This window comes from Macaca mulatta, chromosome 10 (assembly GCF_049350105.2).
Source record: "Macaca mulatta isolate MMU2019108-1 chromosome 10, T2T-MMU8v2.0, whole genome shotgun sequence".
NCBI lineage: Eukaryota > Metazoa > Chordata > Mammalia > Primates > Cercopithecidae > Macaca > Macaca mulatta.
The window spans coordinates 114,639,486-114,660,159 of record NC_133415.1 but is presented as its reverse complement, the minus strand read 5'-3'; the positions used below and the strand labels follow the sequence as shown (position 1 = coordinate 114,660,159).

General features: G+C 55.1%; 1 protein-coding gene across 1 annotated transcript in view; it reads right to left on the bottom strand.

The window, feature by feature from the left end:
• Positions 1-20,674, bottom strand: part of CDH4 (cadherin 4) — a 687,081-nt gene that overhangs the window by 80,656 nt on the left and 585,751 nt on the right. Inside the window, exons 5-6 of the mRNA XM_028828556.2 lie at positions 11,377-11,532; positions 3,199-3,343 (exon numbers count right to left, since the gene is read on the bottom strand). Of these exons, the coding sequence (XP_028684389.1) occupies positions 3,199-3,343; positions 11,377-11,532 (301 nt within the window). The remainder of the gene's footprint in view (positions 1-3,198; positions 3,344-11,376; positions 11,533-20,674) is intronic.

Here is a 20,674-nt window from a genome sequence, read left to right as displayed (position 1 = left end):
GTTCCTCTGGAGCTGAGTCAATATTTAACCCATCTTTCCATTTGTTTTCCATTAGAACGCGCATCTGAAACCCTTCATTAGCCCGTCCTTCCAGAGAATAATGACTAATTTCTGGCGGTAGTTTTTCCTTATCCCACAAAGGCACTGTGTAGAACCCTTCTATTATTGTAATTTACTGATGGAAGAGAAGAAATTGTAGAGATGATTTCCAAGTCCTGGAAAGACCGCCACTGAGAGAAGCAAGCCATGCTTTGTGTGGCCTCCATCTCTCCCCGCCCTTGCCCGGGGTGACCGAGGTGGACTCGACAGTGTCACCTCCAGCTCCGTCCTGGCCTTTGCACAAAGACAGCTTATTCTGGGACCAGAAACAGACTCCTGATCCCCCAGGGGCTCTGGGAGTCCGTGGACATTTCACTCAACACAGTCCTGGAAAAGCTCAGGAGTGGTGGGAAGAAGGGCTGACGTGGACTTCTGAGGCCATGGCTCCACAATTTACTCAGTTATCTTAATGAGCAAAGCCAGTTGTGCTTTTGGGAAGACTTTCGCTATTGATTTTTCAAAAAGTAAGACATGGGAGGTTTGATTTGTGATAGAAAGGCCAGGAAAATCCAGGTGCCTTTAAATAGCATCCTGGGTCTCCAGGAGAGAGGCCAGTGGTGTCTGTGTGACGAGCGTGCCTGGCCTGCTGTCCACTCCCCCACATCTGCACCCTCACGAGGGGCTCCCATGTCGTCATCCGTTTTCTTTGGCTGCCTGGAGCTAATCTGCTCACCCGCTGCCTGCCCCTCAAGGGATGGCTGAGGACCAGCTGCCCATGGTTCCAGTGAGATAATGTCACATTCATTCCCTTTGGTGACACCGGACACACCCATGTCTCATAATCCTGAAAGACAACCAATCAAGCGTGCAATTCACCCTGTTCACACTGCAGCCCTGGGGTGGACTGAGAGCGCAATTCACCCTGTTCACACCACAGCCCTGGGGGGGACTAAGCACGCAATTCACCCTGTTCACACTGCAGCCCTGGGGCGGACCGAGCACGCAATTCACCCTGTTCACACCGCAGCCCTGGGGGGGACCAAGCGCGCAATTCACCCTGTTCACACCGCAGCCCTGGGGTGGACCGAGCGCGCAATTCACCCTGTTCACACCGCAGCCCTGGGGGGGACCGAGCACGCAATTCACCCTGTTCACACCGCAGCCCTGGGGCTGACCGAGCGCGCAATTCACCCTGTTCACACCGCAGCCCTGGGGGGGACCGAGCGCGCAATTCACCCTGTTCACACCGCAGCCCTGGGGCGGACCGAGCGCGCAATTCACCCTGTTCACACCGCAGCCCTGGGGCTGACCGAGCGCGCAATTCACCCTGTTCACACCGCAGCCCTGGGGCGGACCGAGCGCGCAATTCACCCTGTTCACACCGCAGCCCTGGGGCGGACCGAGCGCGCAATTCACCCTGTTCACACCGCAGCCCTGGGGGGGACCGAGCGCGCAATTCACCCTGTTCACACCGCAGCCCTGGGGCGGACCGAGCGCGCAATTCACCCTGTTCACACCGCAGCCCTGGGGCGGACCGAGCGCGCAATTCACCCTGTTCACACCGCAGCCCTGGGGCGGACCGAGCGCGCAATTCACCCTGTTCACACTGCAGCCCTGGGGCGGACCATGCAGCCACCTCTGCGAGCAGGCGTGATAAAAGCCTGCCTTCCTGTCCCAGAGCCGGGATGCTGCTCACCCCTCCCTGGGGGCCTGCAGGGGTGTGTTGTGCCCCCGGGAGCTGGCCCTGGCTCTGGGCTTCATGTGCTCCGGATTTCAATGCAGAAACAGCCTCACGTTTGCCTGGCACTGCCAACATCTGTAGAGCCCAGAAGCCATCACTTGCTGGGCACTGGCCAGGGGTGCGGCTGCTGGTGAAAATACAGGACACCCATTGAACTCGCAGTTCAGAGCAGCAAGGATTACTCTCTTGGTGCAAGTCCGCCCTACATGGTGCTTGGGCCACACTTTAAAGTGCTTTGCTATCTCTCTGAACTTCACATTTACTTGCTGTCTTGTACTTTAGGGGCAACCCCAGCAGAGGTCTCCTCAGTGACCTCCCCTCCCCTCACCCAACCCAAGCCAGGCAAAGGTTTGTCCCGAAGAGGACCCCTCTCCACCTCCCACACAGGAGGCAGTCACAGTGGGGAGCTGCTCCCCCAACACAGAAGGCCCCTGGGGTTTGTTAACCCGCAGACCTGGGCCACCTGCAGCATCTAGATGAGCAGGTGGGGGCTGTGCCAGCCCTGCGGGGATGTGGACACCCAGGTTCCAACCCATGTGTGCCCTGAGGCTGTAAGGTTCTGCAGGAGCTTCTCAGAGTCACCCCTTAAGTTCTGGATTTGTTCTTTCACTCATTCATTTGTTCTGCAGATGCCCATCAAGGGACTACAATGCCAGGTGCTGGGCTGGACCCTCGATTACTGAGGGCCTGAGCCTCCTCACTGCTGGTGGGGGTCTCCCACTTCTTGGCAGTCACAAAGGGCAGAGATGCAAGACATGACGCACTCAGCTGGGGTCCCACACATGAAAAAGCGGGCACTGCCACCTGTGCCAGAGTGAAGTCTCGGGGGACAGGCTCTTAGGTCAGCTCTGAGGGGAACAGATGGCCTCAGTCACATGGGATCGCCTCTGCGGGGGGAGTCTGGGCCTCTCTCACTTCCCGTTTTGACTGGAACCAAATCTTACGTGTAGCCGGGAGGCCTCCAGTGGCCTCAGTCCTCTGACCTCATTGCCTCCCCAGGACCCTGGCATGTGCACCTTGTTCCCCTAGCCTCTCCGCCTGCCCAGGAGCCCACCCCAGCCCCACTCCGGGAGCTGCTCCACCTCAGGCTTCAACTCCTAGCCCACACGCCAGCTCCACAGAGGGGCCTGCCCGGGCCCACCACTGTCCCAGGACTCCCAGTGCCCGGGTTTCCTTCCCAGCCTATCGGCCCTGCTGTGGCTGCAATCGCTTCTCCCCTGTGCTCTGCACCTCCCTTGACCCTGAAGCCTTTGAGAGCAGGGGCTTTGGTGGATGCCTGCTGCACACCTGTGTCCGCACCCAAGTCCCGTGGCACCATCCTGGTGGCGGGGGCTGAGCAGCCCTCCCCAGCCCTCAGGGCCTGTGCTGTGCCCGCAGAGCCCACAGGGTCTCCAGCAAGCAAACGCTAAAGGCCTCACCTGGCTTGGAGCCCTCGTCCACGGAGCCGTTGTAGACCTGGTTGATGAACTCGGGGCGGTTGTCATTCATGTCGATGACATAGATGTACAGGTCGATGGGGTTCTCCACCTTGTTGCCGTTCATGTCCACAGCGTGGGCTCGGAGCTGGAAAGCAGCACAGACACATCAGGGCCCGCTGGCGGGCGGGCACCCCCACCCAGCTGAGAGCGGCCCGGGACCTGTGGTGCTGGGGTGGGAGGCTGATGGCAGAGGCAGGTTAGCTATAGGGGCCGGGGGGCTTTGGGCACGTGGTGCAATTCTCCGAGCCTCAGCTCTCTCCTCTGCAGAAACGGGGTCGGGAGAGTGCAGAGTGGAGCAACGTGCAGAGCTGGAAGCCAGCATAACCCCCCACACCCCATGGTCAGGCCCACCCAGGACCTCCCACGCCTGTCCGACTGTTCTGTGAGCCACCGACTGTTCTGATCAGATGTCTGGAGCAGGACAGGTGTCCCTTGGATGGGGTCATGTCCACCCAAAGTGGCAACAGAAAAGGCATTTGTGCCTAACTGGGTAGGGGGCTTCACTCCCGCTACTGTGAGGTTAGTCCCCAGGAGAGATGGGGAGGAGACAGGCCAGGGTGTGCAGAGAGGTCAGAGCTGGAGCTAGGAATTGGGTCCATTTGGGTGTCCACTGAGAGTCCAGCCTGGACAAGTTCCAGGCTCCTCTGCGTCTGCATGCCCTGTCAGCTCTTGGACACAGCAGGGGAACATGGGTGGTCGGGGGATCCATGCAGAGGCAGGGCTGGGAGGCCAGTGTGGAGCTCCCGGGAATGTCACAGGAACCGCCTTCAAGGTGAAAAGGGAAGAGCTGAACCTGGGCTGGAAGGTTCTGCAGGAGCTTCTCAGAGTCACCTCTTAAGTTCTGGATTTGTTCTTTCATTCATTTGTTCTGCAGATGCCCATCAAGGACCTGCAATGCCAGGTGCTGGGCTGGACCCTAGATTACTGTGCACTGAAGGCAGTGTGGCTGCCCTGGAGCTTCCGTCCGAGGGACAATGGACACCAGGGAGAGAAGAAGCCATCAGTGGGTGTGGTGACCGCCAGGGAGGCCTCTCAGAGGAGGGGCTGCTTGAGCTGAGACCTCAAGAACAGGCCAAGGCAGAGGACATGGAGAAGCTGGGCACTGCCGCAGGCAAGGGGGCTGCTGAGGGGTTGCCGGAGAATGGAAAGGGTATGTCTGAGGCCTCTCCACCCAGAGCTGGACGGTCACCCAGAGGTGTCCCCAGCTCACATCTTTCTACCAAAACTCCATATCATGCTTAAAGTTGGACACAACAGACCTCACTCAAGGTATTTGCAGCAAAACGTCATCAAGCCCAGGGTGGCTGGGAGAGGAGCCCCATGCCGGACAGGTCTCCACATCATCGCCTTGGTGGCCTGCCTCACATGGCCGCTCCCACTCCCACGACCTCGGGGGAACGGGGTGGACCCTACATTCCACGCCTGCCCCAGGGAAACCCCGGAGCTAACTGTGTCCATGCCCGCACCAGTGTTTTGGTGGGTTCCAACAATCCAGAGTGGAATTTTACCCGCTACGTGGCATGTTTAAGGCAGATCTAGATGGCTTTACCCAAAGAGGCCATCTGCCCTGTAGTAAGGAGACAAACTAGGCCTGACTCCTGGAGGAACTGCAGACTGCCACGCGAGATGTGACTGCACGCACGCTGAGTCAGCTTTACGTATCCTGTTTAAACAGCCTGAAGTGCTGTGTGGTTGTCGTATCTGGCTGCCCCCATCCCGTCACGGGCAGACTCCTCCATCCCCGAGCCATTTGCAGCTCCGTCCTGCTGTAGGACACGCTTCCCATACGCCCAAAGGTCACAAGGCCTCGGGAAAAAAGTAATTCTGAGCTAAAATTAAAGTTATTATCTCCCAACTAAAGCAGTTCCAGGTGCTATCTGGAGCAGCAGGAGCAGCGCGAGTAGAGATGACAAGGAAACACGGCCTCTGCCCGCGGCCTGTGTCCTCCTTGTCCCACAGCTCCTGTTGGAAATCTCCTCTGCCCATCTCTCAGGCTGGGCACACCCAGGGCGGGCCTGAGAGAGGTGATCTCGCCGTGGCAGTGGAGGAAACAGGCAAACATGGGTGGAGGAGTCCTCCGAGCATTCTGCAACCTGCAAATCCAAGTGTCAGGCACAGCGCATTTCCTCCAACATTTTGAATAGGACATTTTTCTATCCTCGTTCTGGGAGACAAGATTAGAAAATATTAATATGTGGGTATGGTCTGGCCTCGGGCTGGGAAGCCGCTTGGGGGAAATGTGGCTGTTGACAGATGAATGTCCAGATGTATGTGGGATCTAATTCTCCCGCCTCTTGGCTGTTCTCTCTTCTTCGTATCTTTTTTTTTTTGAGACGGAGTCTTGCTCTGTCGCCCAGGCTGGAGTGCAGAGGTGTGATCTCGGCTCACTGCAAGCTCCGCCTCCCGGGCTCTTACCATTCTCCTGCCTCAGCCTCCTGAGTAGCTGGAACTGCAGGCGCCCGCCACCAGGCCCGGCTATTTTTTTGTATTTTTAGTAGAGATGGGGTTTCACCGTGTTAGCCAGGATGGTCTCGATCTTCTGACCTCGTGATCCGCCCGCCTCAGCCTCCCAAAGTGCTGGGATTACACGCATGAGCCACCGCGCCTGGCCTCTTCTTTGTATCTTAATTGTGGGTGCAGGTTCCCTCCAAGGAGTATGGAACGGGGAACAGTCCATGGGGGCCCTTGGAAGTGGCCGAGGGGTGCAGGTGTTGGAGACTTTCTTCATCGGTGACATCGGCAGCCAACACGCACGGTGTGTTTGCTCAGGGCCAGGCAGTGCTCTAAGAACCTGATACACGCTAACTCCAGTTTCCATCAGAATCTGTGAGATTGGCATTGTCTTGGTCCCTATCTTACAGAGGAGGAAACTGAGGCTCAGGAAGCTGAGAAAGCTTTTGGAAGATGACAGCATGTGGCTGGGTGAGCTAGTGTGTCCAACTGATGGACTCCTTCAAGGAATCTTCTGGAACATCGCCCTGCAAAGCCAGCAGTGAGCACTCGTGCGTGTTGTGTGTTTGAATGTTTACAGGCTGGCTTCAGGGTGACATGTGTCAGAGTCTTCAGCATACTCAGGCTGGGGATGCGTCCTCCCCACCCTCAGCCCACAGAGCTGGGTGGAAAATGGAACAGGATCCAAGGGCACTGGGGAGGCAGGAAGAACTCTAAGATGGCCCCAAGGATGTCAGGCGCTGGTCCCAGATGTGAAGATAGATGTGTTCCCTCTCCACTGGGCTACGTTTTTGACCTTAAGACAGGGCTGGGTAGGCGCCATCCAACCACATGGGCCTTCGAAAGCTGAGCGTTCCCCAGCTGCAGGCAGGAGAGAGGGGCATGCGGGCATCCTATGCACCTCGCTGGGTGACAGTGGAGGGGACACGTGCCGGGGATGCAGGTGCCCTTCAGGGGGTGGCTGTGGCCCCCCGAACAGCCGGCAAGGACATGGAGACCTCAGTCCTGCAACCACAAGGATCTGGACCTGCTGCAGCCCCAGTGAGCCTGGAAGCAGGTCCTCCCCAGGGCTGGGGGAGTGCCCAGGCTGGCTGGCGCTTTGATTTTGGCCTGGTGAGACCCTGAGCAGAAACACAAGCCAAGCCCATCTTGACTTCTGACCTATAGCACAGTGAACTCATAGGGTGTGGTTTCAGCCACTAAGTTTGTGCCGATGTGTTACACAGCGCAGAGAACTAACACACCCCTGCTGGCTGGCACAGCTGTCCCCAAAGACCCTGGTGAGCATCCTACAAGGTGGAAGTCCAGAGTTGGATTCACAATGGAGTCTAATGAGGACTGTGATGCCTGAAGGGAGGGGCTTCCTTCTCCAGCGAAGGGCAGGAAAGCCGGGCATCCCCAAGGCCTCCATCTCAGTAAGACAGAGAGATTAGCTACACGTGGAACTCGAGGGCTTCATTCCAGAATTTGGCAGATGATGCAGTTTCTTCTCCAGTCTGGGCCTTGCATCTCCTGCTGACTCTGCCGTCCCTACAAGGGTGAGGAGGCTGGAGCCTGGCCAGATCTCAGGGCTCACCATTCCTCACCTTGAAAATGGGAAATGAGGATGATAAAAACTGATGATCTCCACAAGCTTGCTCCTAGAACCTGGTGTGCAGGAGGCACTGAGAGACGCTGGCGATGTGGGATGACTGCATTTCTCATCTTCAAAGCGGGGAGAAAACCATGAAGCCTCAGGGCTGAGGCAGGAAACAGACAGGAACATGGGCCGGTGGCTCACGCCTGCAATCCCAGCACTTTGGGAGGCATAGTTAGAGACCAGCCTGGCTAACAGGGCAAAACCCCGTCTCTACTAAAAATACAGAAAAATTAGCTGGGTGTGGTAGCAGGTGCCTGTAGTTCCAGCTACCTGGGAGGCGGAGGCAGGAGAATCGATTGAACCCGTGAGGCGGAGGTTGCAGTGAGCCGAGATAGTACCACTGCACTCCAGCCTGGCTGACGAAGTGAGACTCTGTCTCAAAAAATAAAAAAATAAAAAAATCCCAGCTACTTGGGAGGCTGAGGTGGGAGGATTGCTTGAGCCTGGCAGGTTGAGGCTGCAGTAAGCTGAGATTGTGCCACTGCATTCCAGCCTGAGTGACAGAACGAGACCCTGTCTCAAAAAACAAACAAAAGAAAAACAAAAGAAGGGAAGGGAACATGTGTGCAAAAGTGTCTGCACAGTGACAAGCCACGAGGGTGGCTGGGGCAGGTGGGTCTGACTTTTCACCAGCAGCTCCCCCCACCCCCGGCCTGGGCTCCCTCATCTTCCTCCATGGCCAGCTCAGGTGGGGAGTGCGGGGGGCCTCAGGGCATCCGTGATGAGGGACAGGAGTCTTCGGGGGCACCCCAGCTTCCCCTGCAGGTGTGGGACCCAGGTTCCTGGTCCCCACCAGCCTGTGACCCCCATCTTTCTGGGGGTTTGCTGCAGGACCATCTACAGAGGCACCACGCCTTTCCTGGGTAGAGCCTGGTGCTGAGCAAGGCTCTGCATATGCATCAGGCAGAAAGAATAAACAGATGAATGGAGATGTGTGCGGTGGTTTGGATGTTCTGTCCCCTCCAGATCTCATGTTGAAATGTGCCCTCCAGTATTGGAGGTGGGCCTGGTGGGAGGTGTTTGGGTCATGGGGGTGGATCCCTTGTCAAAGGCTCGGTGCTGCCCTTGTGGTAATGTATGAGTTCCTGCTCTGAGTGCACTCCAGTGCCAGTTGTTTAAAGAGCTTGGCACCTCCGTCCGTCTCTCTCTCTTACTCCTGCCATGTGGGACGTCTGCTCCCCTTTGCTTTCTCCCACGAGTGGAAGCTTCCTGAGGCCTCCCCAGAAGCAGATGCTGGGGCCACACTTCCTGTACAGCCTGCAGAACCGTGAGTCAAATAAACCTCTTTTCTCTCTATATTACGCAGCCTCAGGTATTTCTTTACAGCAATACGAAAGGGCTAACACAGCATGTTTGCACCACGTGTTTACACAGCGTGTTTGCACCACATGTTTACACAGCGTGTTTGTACCACATGTTTACACAGCATGTTTGCACCACATGTTTACACAGTGTATTTGCATGGCATGGCAGGAGATGGTGGGGGCGCTGGATTCCTCCCCAGTGCCAGCCACTGTCTCTGCACATGGTGGGTTGAAAATTTCTACCTGTGCATGAGAGGAGGGCCTTGGGAATGAATCACAGAGGGGTGGGTGACCCAGATCCCTGGAGTGCCCATTCCAACCTCTGGCCCTGCACACCTGGACCCCTGCTGTGGGCAGAGCTCCCAGGTTGGGTTGCAGGCTGTGCCTCAGGCTTCAAGGTGCATGGAGGGGGCACTGTCCAGCGGTGGCCCTGGAGGTCCCTGTCCCCTAGCCGTGCTGTGTGCAGAGGTAGCTGAGCCCTGAAACCTTTTCTGGGGAGTCGGTGGGAATGCCAAGGCTGCCTCTGGTGAGAATCCACGGAGGAGACACAGCTCATCGGGGATGCTGCAGGGAGGGCCAGCTCTGAGCTCCAGAATTCCAGGAGGAATTATAAGATGAAATGGAAGGAGGAGGCCTCCTGCTGGTGCAGGTCACCCAGGAATCACTGTGCATTCAGCAAGCGCTGGGCCCTGAGTCCTCCTGCAACAGGCACCTGGCAGCCCTACAGCACTCCTGGTGCCCCTCAGATGCCCCAGCCAACAGCCACAGGCTGCATCTGCGATGCCACACCAGCGAGAAGTGGGCTGACCCAGCTCCAAGTCTGCCTTGGTTAAAAAAACAAGACAGAAACACGTGTCAGGAATTCACAGAGCTGAAGGATTGGCTCCCCCTGCCCCACATCTAGATCTGGCAAGGCTAGAGTCAACTCTCTGTCTCTGAATCTGTCTCTCACGGTCAGTCTATTTCTGTCTCTGTATTTCCTGTCTCTCTTCGCTGTCTCCTATGTCTCTCTCTGTGTCTCTGTCTCCCTCTCTGTCTCTGTATCTCTATCTCTGTGTGCATGTGTGTCTGTGTCTCTCCCTAAGTCCTTGGTCTGTAGCTATTTCTTGGCAGTAAGGGCTGTTGAGTTCCAATTCCTGAGCCTGTTGTAGACGCGTGTTGACGGCAGCCCAAAGCCTGTTGTGGGAGCCAGCGGCCATGCTGAGGGCCTGTCTCTTGCTGCACGGTCTGTGGGCATCAGCTAGAGTCTCTGGCTGTTCTGTGGTTCTGCCCCGGCCACTCCTGGAGGGCCCAGCACACGAGGCCCAGGCACTGTCAAACAGGTCTCCCCAGCACCCAGCCAAGGTGTGAGCCTTCCCAGGAGGCAGCCGTGAGGGACTGATAAGGCCCCAGTGCAGACGGGGGTTAGGGCAGCCACCTCCCAAGTGGGCTCCCCAGGATCCATCCAGCTCCGCCCCTGCTTCAGACGGTGCCTCGGGGGCTGTCAGGGAGGCCCCTGTGGCCAAACAGCAAAACCGACCTTCTCCCATCAACATCCTCCCTTCTCTGAATGCTTAGTGAGTCCCCCGAAGGCCAGGCTCTGTTCTTGGCCCTGAGATCTGGCATGGACAAGCTGGAGGATCCCTGCCCCTGTGCAGCCTCCTTCTAGAGTGAGATGGAAAGAACGGACCCCAAAACAAATAGCTGCAGACGTGAGAAGCTGCAGGGTTGGGCCCTGTTTGGTGCCACTGGCTGAAGCCCAGCGAAGGTAGAGCTGAGCAAGGTGACACTGCCAGGCAGGGCTGAGTCTTCCATGGTTGTTCCCGAGTTACTACGGAGGAGCACACGGCCCTGACAGCACGGGCTTGTGCTGAACGCCTCACCCGGGTTAACCCTGGAGTCCTCAGAACAAGCCCATGAGGAGGAACAGGGACTGAGGCCAGGAGAGGCGACATCATTTGCCCAAGAGCTCACACCTGGCCAGGGGCAGGTCTGGGTGTGACCCTCGCGATCTGGCTCCAGCCTGTTCTGCGCTGCTGGTGCAGCCTTCACCTACACACGATGGACAGCCCTGGACCCTGAGGTGGAGGGATGTGCACCTGCCGCTGCTTTCACCGCGGCCCAGGCCCCCTCCTCTTAGCCAGGGTCAGTTCGGCCTGGGAGGAGAAGGCCCGCCCCCCGGAAGCTGAGGCCACAGCCCCACCTCTTTCCGTGCACGGCCCGCAACAGGGAACCAGCGCGGCTCTCCTTTCAGAGGCTCTTGCTGCTGCGAGAGACGTCAGAGGAAATGAAAAGCCTGCAGGACGCATGTCCCAGCCTGGAGAGGGTGGGAGGGACAATGGGCCGTGCTTCAGAGAAAGGGGCCAAGGGCAGCATGAGGGGCCCCGAGGGAGCACTGCAGCTCCCTGACTCCCTGCCCCGCAGAGCCGTCCAAAGCAGACCAGCTGGATGGAGGCCTGCTAGACCAGTGGTTCTCCCAGTGTGGGCCCAGGCCTGACTTGCATCCTGGGGAGTGTGTGAAATGCAGTTTCCCAGGTCTGCCCTGGGCCCACCCTGGAGAGACGGGGGACGGTGCCCAGCAACCTAGACTTTCCCCAGCTTCCCAGGATTCTGCTCCAGGTCAAAGTTGGAGCGCTACCTGTAGAATTAGGACAGGCATGGCCCAGCTGGGGGCACCTGCCAAGGCCTGGTGGGGCTGAGATCGCCGCCCCAGGGCCCGGTTCCCACCTGGGCGTGGACACTCACGTGGTAAGAGGCGTGCTCCTCCCGGTCCATGGGCCGCGTGACGTACATCCGGCCGGACATGGAGTCGATGCTGAAGACCTCCATGGGGGGCTGGTCGGCGCCCACCCCCGTGATGCTGTATCGGATGGGGATGTCATTGTCCTTGTCGGACCGGATCTGAAAGGCAGGAGCGCAGCGAGAAGAGGTCAGCCTGGGGTGAGGTGAGGCCCGGGGCCCTACCTCTGACGTTCATCCCCTCCCATGAGTTCCTCGAGCTCGACCATCTTGAGGTACGATGGGGACCACAGCTGATCTTTCGTCCACTTTGGGAACTGGAAGGACGATCGACGGTCAGGGTTTTACTGAGAGCTGCCGACGGCAGGTCCAGGGCCCGTCAGTAACAGGGAAGTGCAGGTCTAATATTCCGAGTTCAGCAAACACACCGAGAACGCGGGACGCCTGGCAGACATCCGCAGCACAGGTGAAAACAATGGAAATGATGGTATAAAATGGCCTCACGTTCTGACGTCAAACCCAGGACGAGACAAAGGCAAGAAAATGAGCAACCTCCACAGTGAGAGAAAAGACTAGGACCCAATGCATGTGTGCCCCAGCCTTTCTAATTGTTTAGAAAACAATTTAATGATGGTTATCTGGGTCCCAAGTCCAAAGGAAGCTAGAAAAGGCCGCTAACTGGGGGAGGAAATGGAACGACACAGGCAGACACGAAACTCTGAGTTTTACTTGGGATGGGGAAGGGTTAGGGAAAGGCTTCATTTTGTTTTTGAGCAGAGAGTGAGATTCACACAAGTTTTGGAGAAACAGAAAGGACCCTGGAAGCATTAAAAACAAGATGCACGTCTTTCGCTCCATTGAGGCGAAACCTCCTGTAATGGGGAGGGGGACTTGGTGGTCACCAGCCCACCACAGGTGAGCGGCGCTTCCCAGAGCCTGGGGGTCCCTCAGGGAAGTGCGAGAGGCCACGGGGATTTGAAAGGTGAAATCAAGAAGGTGGAGTGAATGGATTTGCATTCAACTTTGAGCGTGTCTTTAGACCACACGACTTTTTTTCTCAAAGTCCACAGGACCATCACATTTCATAATACAGTGGGCCGCAGTGAAAACCCCCCAAAATACCCCCAAAACAAAATGGAACAGGACTTTTTTTTTTTTTTAGAGACAGGTCTCACTCTGTCACCCAGGCTGGAGTGCAGTGGGGCAATCATAGCTCACTGCAGCCTTGACCTCCTGTGCCCAAGCCATCCTCCCACCTCAGCCCGGAGCAGCTGGGACTACAGGTGCCGGCAACCACGCCCGGCTAACTTCTGAAATTCTTTTGTACAGACAAGGTCTCACTATGTTTCCCAGGCTGGTCTCGAACTTCTGGCTTTAAGCGATCCTCCCACCTGGGCCTCCCAAAGCACTGGGATTACAGGTGTGAGCTGCTGCATTCGGCCTGACTAGGACCTTCAACTGAAATGATGCAATTAAAAGTTAATAATAAAACTGAAAAAAGACCTTTTAGAAACCTGAATGACACTGCAAAATAACCATTGGGTCAACAGGAACCAAAGTTATTTTTAGAGGCTTTTAAAAATATTTCTTTTGTTTAATAACAATATAACTATGTGACTGTGATACAGTGAAACCCAGAGATTGAGTCCCTGCAAATCCATCACCTTGAATGTTTTCATAATCAAAATGGAATTACAGCCAATGAACCAAACGCTCAACCCCACAAGGAAAGGAACGAGAAAGCAGGAAGCAGCAGACACCAAAGTCATCAATAAATATGACACAGAAAGAATCTGAAAACAGAGAAATCCGGACAACGATAGATTCCAGAGCTGTAGTTAGGTGAAAAGTCCTCAGGAAACTGCTGTGTCTTTGATAAACGTCAGAGAAAAAAGATAAGATTTTTTTTTTTTTTTTTTTGAGACAGAGTCTCGCTCTGCCGCCCAGGCTGGAGTGCAGTGGTGTGATCTTGGCTCACTGCAAGCTCCGCCTCCCGGGTTCACGCCATTCTCCTGCCTCAGCCTCCCGAGTAGCTGGGACTACAGGCGCCCGCCACCTCGCCCGGCTAGTTTTTTTGTATTTTTTAGTAGAGACGGGGTTTCACTGTGTCAGCCAGGATGGTCTCGATCTCCTGACCTCGTGATCCGCCCGTCTCGGCCTCCCAAAGTGCTGGGATTACAGGCTTGAGCCACCGCGCCCGGCCAAGATTTTTTTTTTAAAGCATTTTCTTTGCTATATGTTATGCAAGCACAGGTGAAAATTGTTATGAAATTGATTATTTTTTGAGAAAATATACAATTTTAAACTTGACTAGCAGAGAACACACACCTGGAGATACCGTACGACTTCAGAAAATTCCTCTTAAAAGAGCTCAAGACAGGTCAGCTTGCCCTGGAATTTCTGAAAACTTTTCCAGAGCAGAGAACGAGAGAGAAAAAGCAGCCCCCTCGGTTTTACGAAGCTTGCAGACCTTGAAGTGCAGATGCATTCGGAATTCTGATGACACACAGTGTGACCACTGCAACCACCCCACGTGTGGCCTCGGTGTCACACCCAGCAGATGCCAGTGAGCAGATGCAGCAGCGACTTCCAAGCCTGCTTCATTGTGCCTGAGTAGCACTTATCTCAGAGACAGAGGGCTGGCTTCTCACCAGGCATCTCATCTCTGCAGCACGATGACAATCATAGGCGAGCCTTCGGAGAGGCTCAAAGCATGTTTGATAGAGTATCCCTTCCAGCTTAATTAGTATCAAAGAAAGCAAGTCATCCCCTGGAAAAACTCCAATTTGTAGAGAATTCAGCCTGATGGAGAACATCTTTCTTAAACCAGCATTTAGCATTTGCACACCAGAGCTGTTCCTATGTGCAGAAGCGCGGTGCCCGGCACACCGGCCACCCCAAGACTGTCTCGTGTCGTAATAGCAAAGAAGCTGTTTTCCGTATAGGAAGAGGGAGATGCTGTTTCCATCACAAAGGCGCCATGGGGGTCAGTGCCAATGGGGGGCTGCTCACGTGCTGGGAGACACCGCCAGGAAAGGAGGCCTGCAGGCCCGTGGTGCGTGCGTGCATGCGCGCACACTCACACACACTCCTGTGCACATGCGTGCACACTCACACACACTCCTGTGCGCGTGCGCGCGCACACTCACACACACTCCTGTGCGCGTGCGCGCGCACACTCACACACACTCCTGTGCGTGTGCGCGCGCGCGCACACACACACTCCGCGCGCACACACACACTCCTGTGCACGTGCACATACACATACACACACACACACACACTCCTGTGCACATGCGTGCGCACACACACACACTCCTGTGCACATGTGCACACACACACACTCCTGTGCACATGTGCGTGCACACATACACACACTCCTGTGCACATGTGCGTGCACACATACACACACTCCTGTGCACATGTGCACACACACACACTCCTGTGCACATGTGCGTGCACACATACACACACTCCTGTGCACATGTGCACACATACACACACTCCTGTGCACATGCACACACACACACTCCTGTGCACATGCGCGCACACACACACACTCCTGTGCACATGCGCGCACACACACACTCCTGTGCACATGCGCACACACTCACACACTCCTGTGCACATGTGCGTGCACACATACACACACTCCTGTGCACATGTGCGTGCACACATACACACACTCCTGTGCACATGTGCACACACACACACACTCCTGTGCACATGTGCGTGCACACATACACACACTCCTGTGCACATGTGCACACATACACACACTCCTGTGCACATGTGCGTGCACACATACACACACTCCTGTGCACATGTGCGCACACACACACACACTCCTGTGCACATGTGCGTGCACACATACACACACTCCTGTGCACATGCGCACACACACACACTCCTGTGCACATGCGCACACATACACACACTCCTGTGCACATGCGCACACATACACACACTCCTGTGCACATGTGCACACACCCACAGGCCGTGAGGAGCATCTTTGTTCCGCCCCCGCAAGGCACCTCCTTACTTTCCCATGATCAGGTAGGGCCCTTTCCGGGCTCTGCCCTGAGCCGCACACACCAAGCAGGGCTTCTGAGACAGCGACCGAGGGAAGGGCGGGTCTGGGCCCCTCAGCGGTCGATGGGAAAAGCCTCCCACGAAGCCATAATCACCCCTCCCTCTACTGCCCAAGGCCACCAGCAACGGTGTTCCTGCAGGCCTTCCATGGGCAAGGCCCATCACTTCTCCACCCATGGAGAGTTTTCACCAAGTTTGGTCACCAGGGTATATGGGGCAACATCTAGACAGGGGGGAGGAACGCCCCTTCCTGTCCCCTCCAACTTGTCCCTTGGCGTGGGAGAAAGGTTAAGAGAACACATTCCCAGGAGAGCAGGTAGCTGAGGTGGAGTATGGAGCCCACCAGTCCTGCCGTCCTGGAGCCCGGCGCTTCTCCGAAGGCTGATGGGTATGGACGCTGCTTTGGCTTTGGGTTAGGAGAAGGGCACTCGGAGCACACAGTAGGCCCTCGAGTGGCTGAGTGGCACTGGGCTGAGGAGAACACATGGAGCCACATCCAGTCTTCTGGAGGCAAGGGACAGGGAGGCAAGGATGGATTGTAGGCACGAGGGCTGGGGCCTGCAGCAGTCCGAAGGATGGATTACAGATTCACTGTGTACTACTGCTAGCTTGGACGAACCAATCCCTCTTCCACAGGGAAATTTAATGAGGAGACTGCTGAAAAAAATCCACCACCTATTTAAAGATAATTTTTTTTTCAAGGAAGACTCATTACGTTTTGGCCATCAGGCCACATTTGCTTATTCTCCAGGACCGTTTGGCGGCCTCTGAAATACGGCGGGCAGTGAGTGGCTGCGGGTGGTGTGCGTCTAGGGGCTCTGAACATCGGCTCTCAAAATGCTCTGAATTCTCCCACAGTTTACCATATTAAGAAGAAATACTGTGCGAGTGAATCCACCAGATCAGGGGAGAGCAGTTTTCCCCCTGATTTGTGTCTGGCAAATGAGAAAGACACCGCAGAAGCCCACGATGGGCCGTGAAGAGAGAGCACAGACAGGCCTACGGCGCGCCGATCGCCTTAGGATGCCGCGGAGACCCACGCGCTTCCGCATTTGTTATTAGAGGACAGAACAGATGGTGAAAGGTGAGTTTAAAGTGATGTCTACATTAAAATAACTTACGGGCTCCGCGATAGCGTTCCCCCAGGAACTTCTGCTTCGAAGGCTGGTTCTCGTCCTCAGAAATGGCCGGATGACACAGAAAGTTCTGGCAGAGTCTCCCCCAGGGAGGAGGATTTGCCTGATTTCAAATGAACTTGAAACTGGAGAAAAGTCACCCTGTGTGGTTTTGAATCGCAGACACCTTGGAGGTGGAGTCCCTAAGCTTTCAAGGGCGGAAGCTGGGGAGTTACACCCAGATTCCAGGGGAGGGAGAGACCCACCCATCCGGAAGGCCCCTGCACCAGGGCCTCCTGCCAGCCAGAGCTGTCCCCGAGCACGTGCACGGTTGGGAAGGTCTCTCTCATCAGCTCACAGACGAACATGGACACTCTCAGAATTAGGGCTTTTACCACGAGTGACACCCCCTCAAGTTGTTGTTGTACATCAGGATAAGATTGCAGGGGAGAGAAAGGTCTGGGAGACCCCTCGGGGCACTGGGCAAGGAAGGCCTTGGAGAAAGTCAGGGTCAGAGTGAGTCAGTGAGTCACACACACACACACACACTACACACATACACACCACACAAGCACACAATACACCCATACACAAACACACATACATGTACACATACATACGCACACAACACACGTACACAAACACATACACACAAACACACATGCTTACACACAACACACATACATGCACACACATGCACACACAACACATAAATATACTATACACATACATGTACACACAACACAAACACACTAAATACACATACATAAACACACAACATGCAAATACACAATACACACAGACACTATGCACACAAACACACCAACATGTACACATGACAAACACAGACATACACAGTACACACACACAACACACAACATACACTCAATACACAAACATACACAAACACACAAACGCCACACACATGCACATATGCACACACGCAATACACGTACACAAGTACATACACACACAAACACAAATACACACATACAAACACATGCACACATAACACACAATACACATACACACACACTCAACACACATAGACGCACACACATGCACAGTGCACCCATACACACACACCACACACACACAGTCAATACACATACAAACATACACAAACACAAATATACATACGCACGAATACACACACACAGAACATAATACTCATGCACACACACACACTCCCCCACACATAGCCAGTGGGATATCCTTTCAGAATGGGAAGGGGTGCCATGGGCTTTGCCCTGCCACTCATCAAGCCTCCCTTGGTTCCTGTCCCAGCATTTTAAAGATGCTTTTAAAATCTTCTGGATCAAGTTCTTCCAGCAGGATGTAATTCTTCAGCGAAGTGTTTCCGCTTTCTCCTTCTGATATATCAAGCCCAGAGATGTTTCCAGGAAAACAGATCGCAGGCCCTCGCCTTTGCAGCCTGTTGGGGGTTCTGAGCTGCCTGGAGCAGTTCCCCTCTCTCTATCGAGTAAAAGCTCTGGATGGTGTCAGCAGGTGCCGTGGCCGTCCTGCCCCATCCCGAAGGCACAGGACTCAGGCAGGCGGACTTGCACTTGGCCTGCTGAGACAATTTCTTTTCTTTTCTTTTCCTTTCTTCTCTTCTCTCTCTATTTCTTTTTCTTTCTTTCCTTTCTTTTCTTTCCTTCCTCCCTTCCTCCTTCCCTCCCTCCCTCCCTGACAGGGTCTCACTCTGTCACCCAGGCTGGAGTGCAGTAGTGCGATCTTGGTTCAACGCAACCTCCACCTCCTGGGTCCAAGTAATTCTCCTGCCTCAGCCTCCCAAGTAGCTGGGACTACAGGCACCATCCCCCACCCACCACACGCAACTAATTTTTGTATTTTTAGTAGAGATGGGGTTTCATCATGTTGCCCAGGCTGGTCTTCAGCTTCCCAACCTCAGGTGACCTGCTCGCCTCAGCCTCCCAAAGTACTGGGATTACAGGTGTGAGCCATAATATGAATTTAATGTTGATAAATTCATATGCTCACCTCAGCCTCCCAAAGTACTGGGATTACAGGTGTGAGCCACCACGCCCAGCCGAGAGAGGCCATTTTCTTTTAGGATCTGAGTCTCACGGGAGCCTGGAGGGAAGAAGGCGACTTGCCCATTTGCACCTGTAGCTTCCCCATGGCCCTGGCCCATGCTCCCGCTTGAGCTTCTTGGTTTTCTTGCCGACAACATCAGGGTTTTCTCAGGGTTTGTCTGTTCTGCCTGCATTGCACAGCTGGGGTCTCCCAACATCCCTACCTCCTGCCTTCCCCTCCACACCCTTCTCCAGGCCCTAGGAACACACATGTGGCTGCCGGTCCCCAGGGATGGCCTGTTGGTAGCTAGGGCCCAGCAGTTCCTGGACAAACAAGTGAAACAAGGAAGGCAGCCCAGGGGGCAGGGCAGACAGGCAAACAGGCAGGTAGACTGTCCTGGTCACTCAGCTGCATAGGGAAAACCAAGGCTGTCCTGGCCCTAGGCAGGCCTCCCTGGAGCAGAAAGGGCCACCCCGAGACCCAGAGGAAGAGACAGTGAGCAGGTAGAGAAAGGTGGGGATGGAGGTGAGGGCTTGGGGAGTGATTGGAGAGAATGTGGGAGCCTCTGCACCAGGGAAAATGAACAGGAAGGGAGGCCACAGAGAAGGGAGACAGGAGGGAGGAAGAGAGGTGTGGCCGACCCAGCAACCTGCAGAGGGCCGGCCTGGATGATACATGGGTCTCAGAGCACAAGGAAGAGGAGGAAGCAGGCTCCTGGAGGCTGGGGAGGATTGGGGAAGGACAGACCCATGGGGGGTGCTCTGTTCTCCCCTCACCATGGCGTCACTGGGGCTTCCCAAGGTTGGTCCTCAGCCTGCTTCTCACTGTGTCTGTCCCGGGCTCCTTAGGGCAAATCACAGTTCCCAGACTTATGTGTCCTTACCACAGCTTCAGAAACCTCCTCATTCGCCCTGAAGCAGGCACAGAAGAGGAGACCCAGGAACCTCCACCTCCCACCCCTGGAATTCCTTAAGGGACCATTGAAAAAAATCCCAGTGCGCCAGCCCCACCTGACCGTCTCACCCGGCCCATTCTGAAGATGGAGCGACGGAGGCCCAGAGAGGCTGAGGGACGTGATGAAGGTTCACGAGTAAATGACGACCCGGGCAGAGTTCCCAGTTCCTGTCTCAGTGTCACGTTGCCCGCCTAAGCAGCCTCTGAGAGCAGGAAGGGGGCAGAATATTTCCCTCCCTGCCATCCACAGGGTCTGAGTGTCTTCTCAGGGCCCCCGGACGCTCCACAGCAGACGACCATCCTGGCCCCTTCTCTCACCCCAACCAGCTCTACAGATGAAGCTTTGGGGGATGCCAGTGATAAGTGAATCCCCATTTTTTTGAGACAGGGTCTTGCTCTGTTGCCCAGGCTGGAGTGCAGTGGCATGATCATGACTCACTGCAGCCTTGAACTCCTGGGCTGAAGTGATCCTCCCAGGTCAGCCTCCTGAGTACCTAGGCCCAGAGTGTGTACCACCACGCCTGGCCAATTTTTAAATTTGTTGTAGAGATAGGGTTTCACTATGTTGGCCAGTCTGGTCTCAAACTCTTGGCCTCACATGACCTTCCTGCCCCAGCCTCCCAAAGTGCTGGGATTACAGGCATGGGCCAGTGTGCCAGGCCCCCCCACCCACACTTTTAAAAGTCTCTCTTCAAGGTCCTGGACTAGAACTTCACTTCAATGGAAAGTGATTATAAAATTATAACCCTGTGCTGTGTGAGATTCTTCTAGGTTGATGCAAAGTGTAATTCCAAAGCCCTTGCCACGGTGCTGGATAACCAGCAAGATTCTGCGACGTGAAACCTGTTCTCATACAATAAATGGGACAAATGTGGGGCTGGGTAAGTGTTCTTACTTGTTTTTCCCCCTACTCTTCCTTGATTCTTGAACATTACTTAAGAGGCTTGAAGATGTTTGTATTTCTTGCATTTTCTGAAATACTTTTCATGCATGATGAAATTCAGCCTTCGATTACTTTCAATTAGGTTCTTGTAATGAGCAGAAAAGCCTGGGATATGATGTGAGAGGTCATTTGTTGTGTGACATTGACACCTTCCTACGGA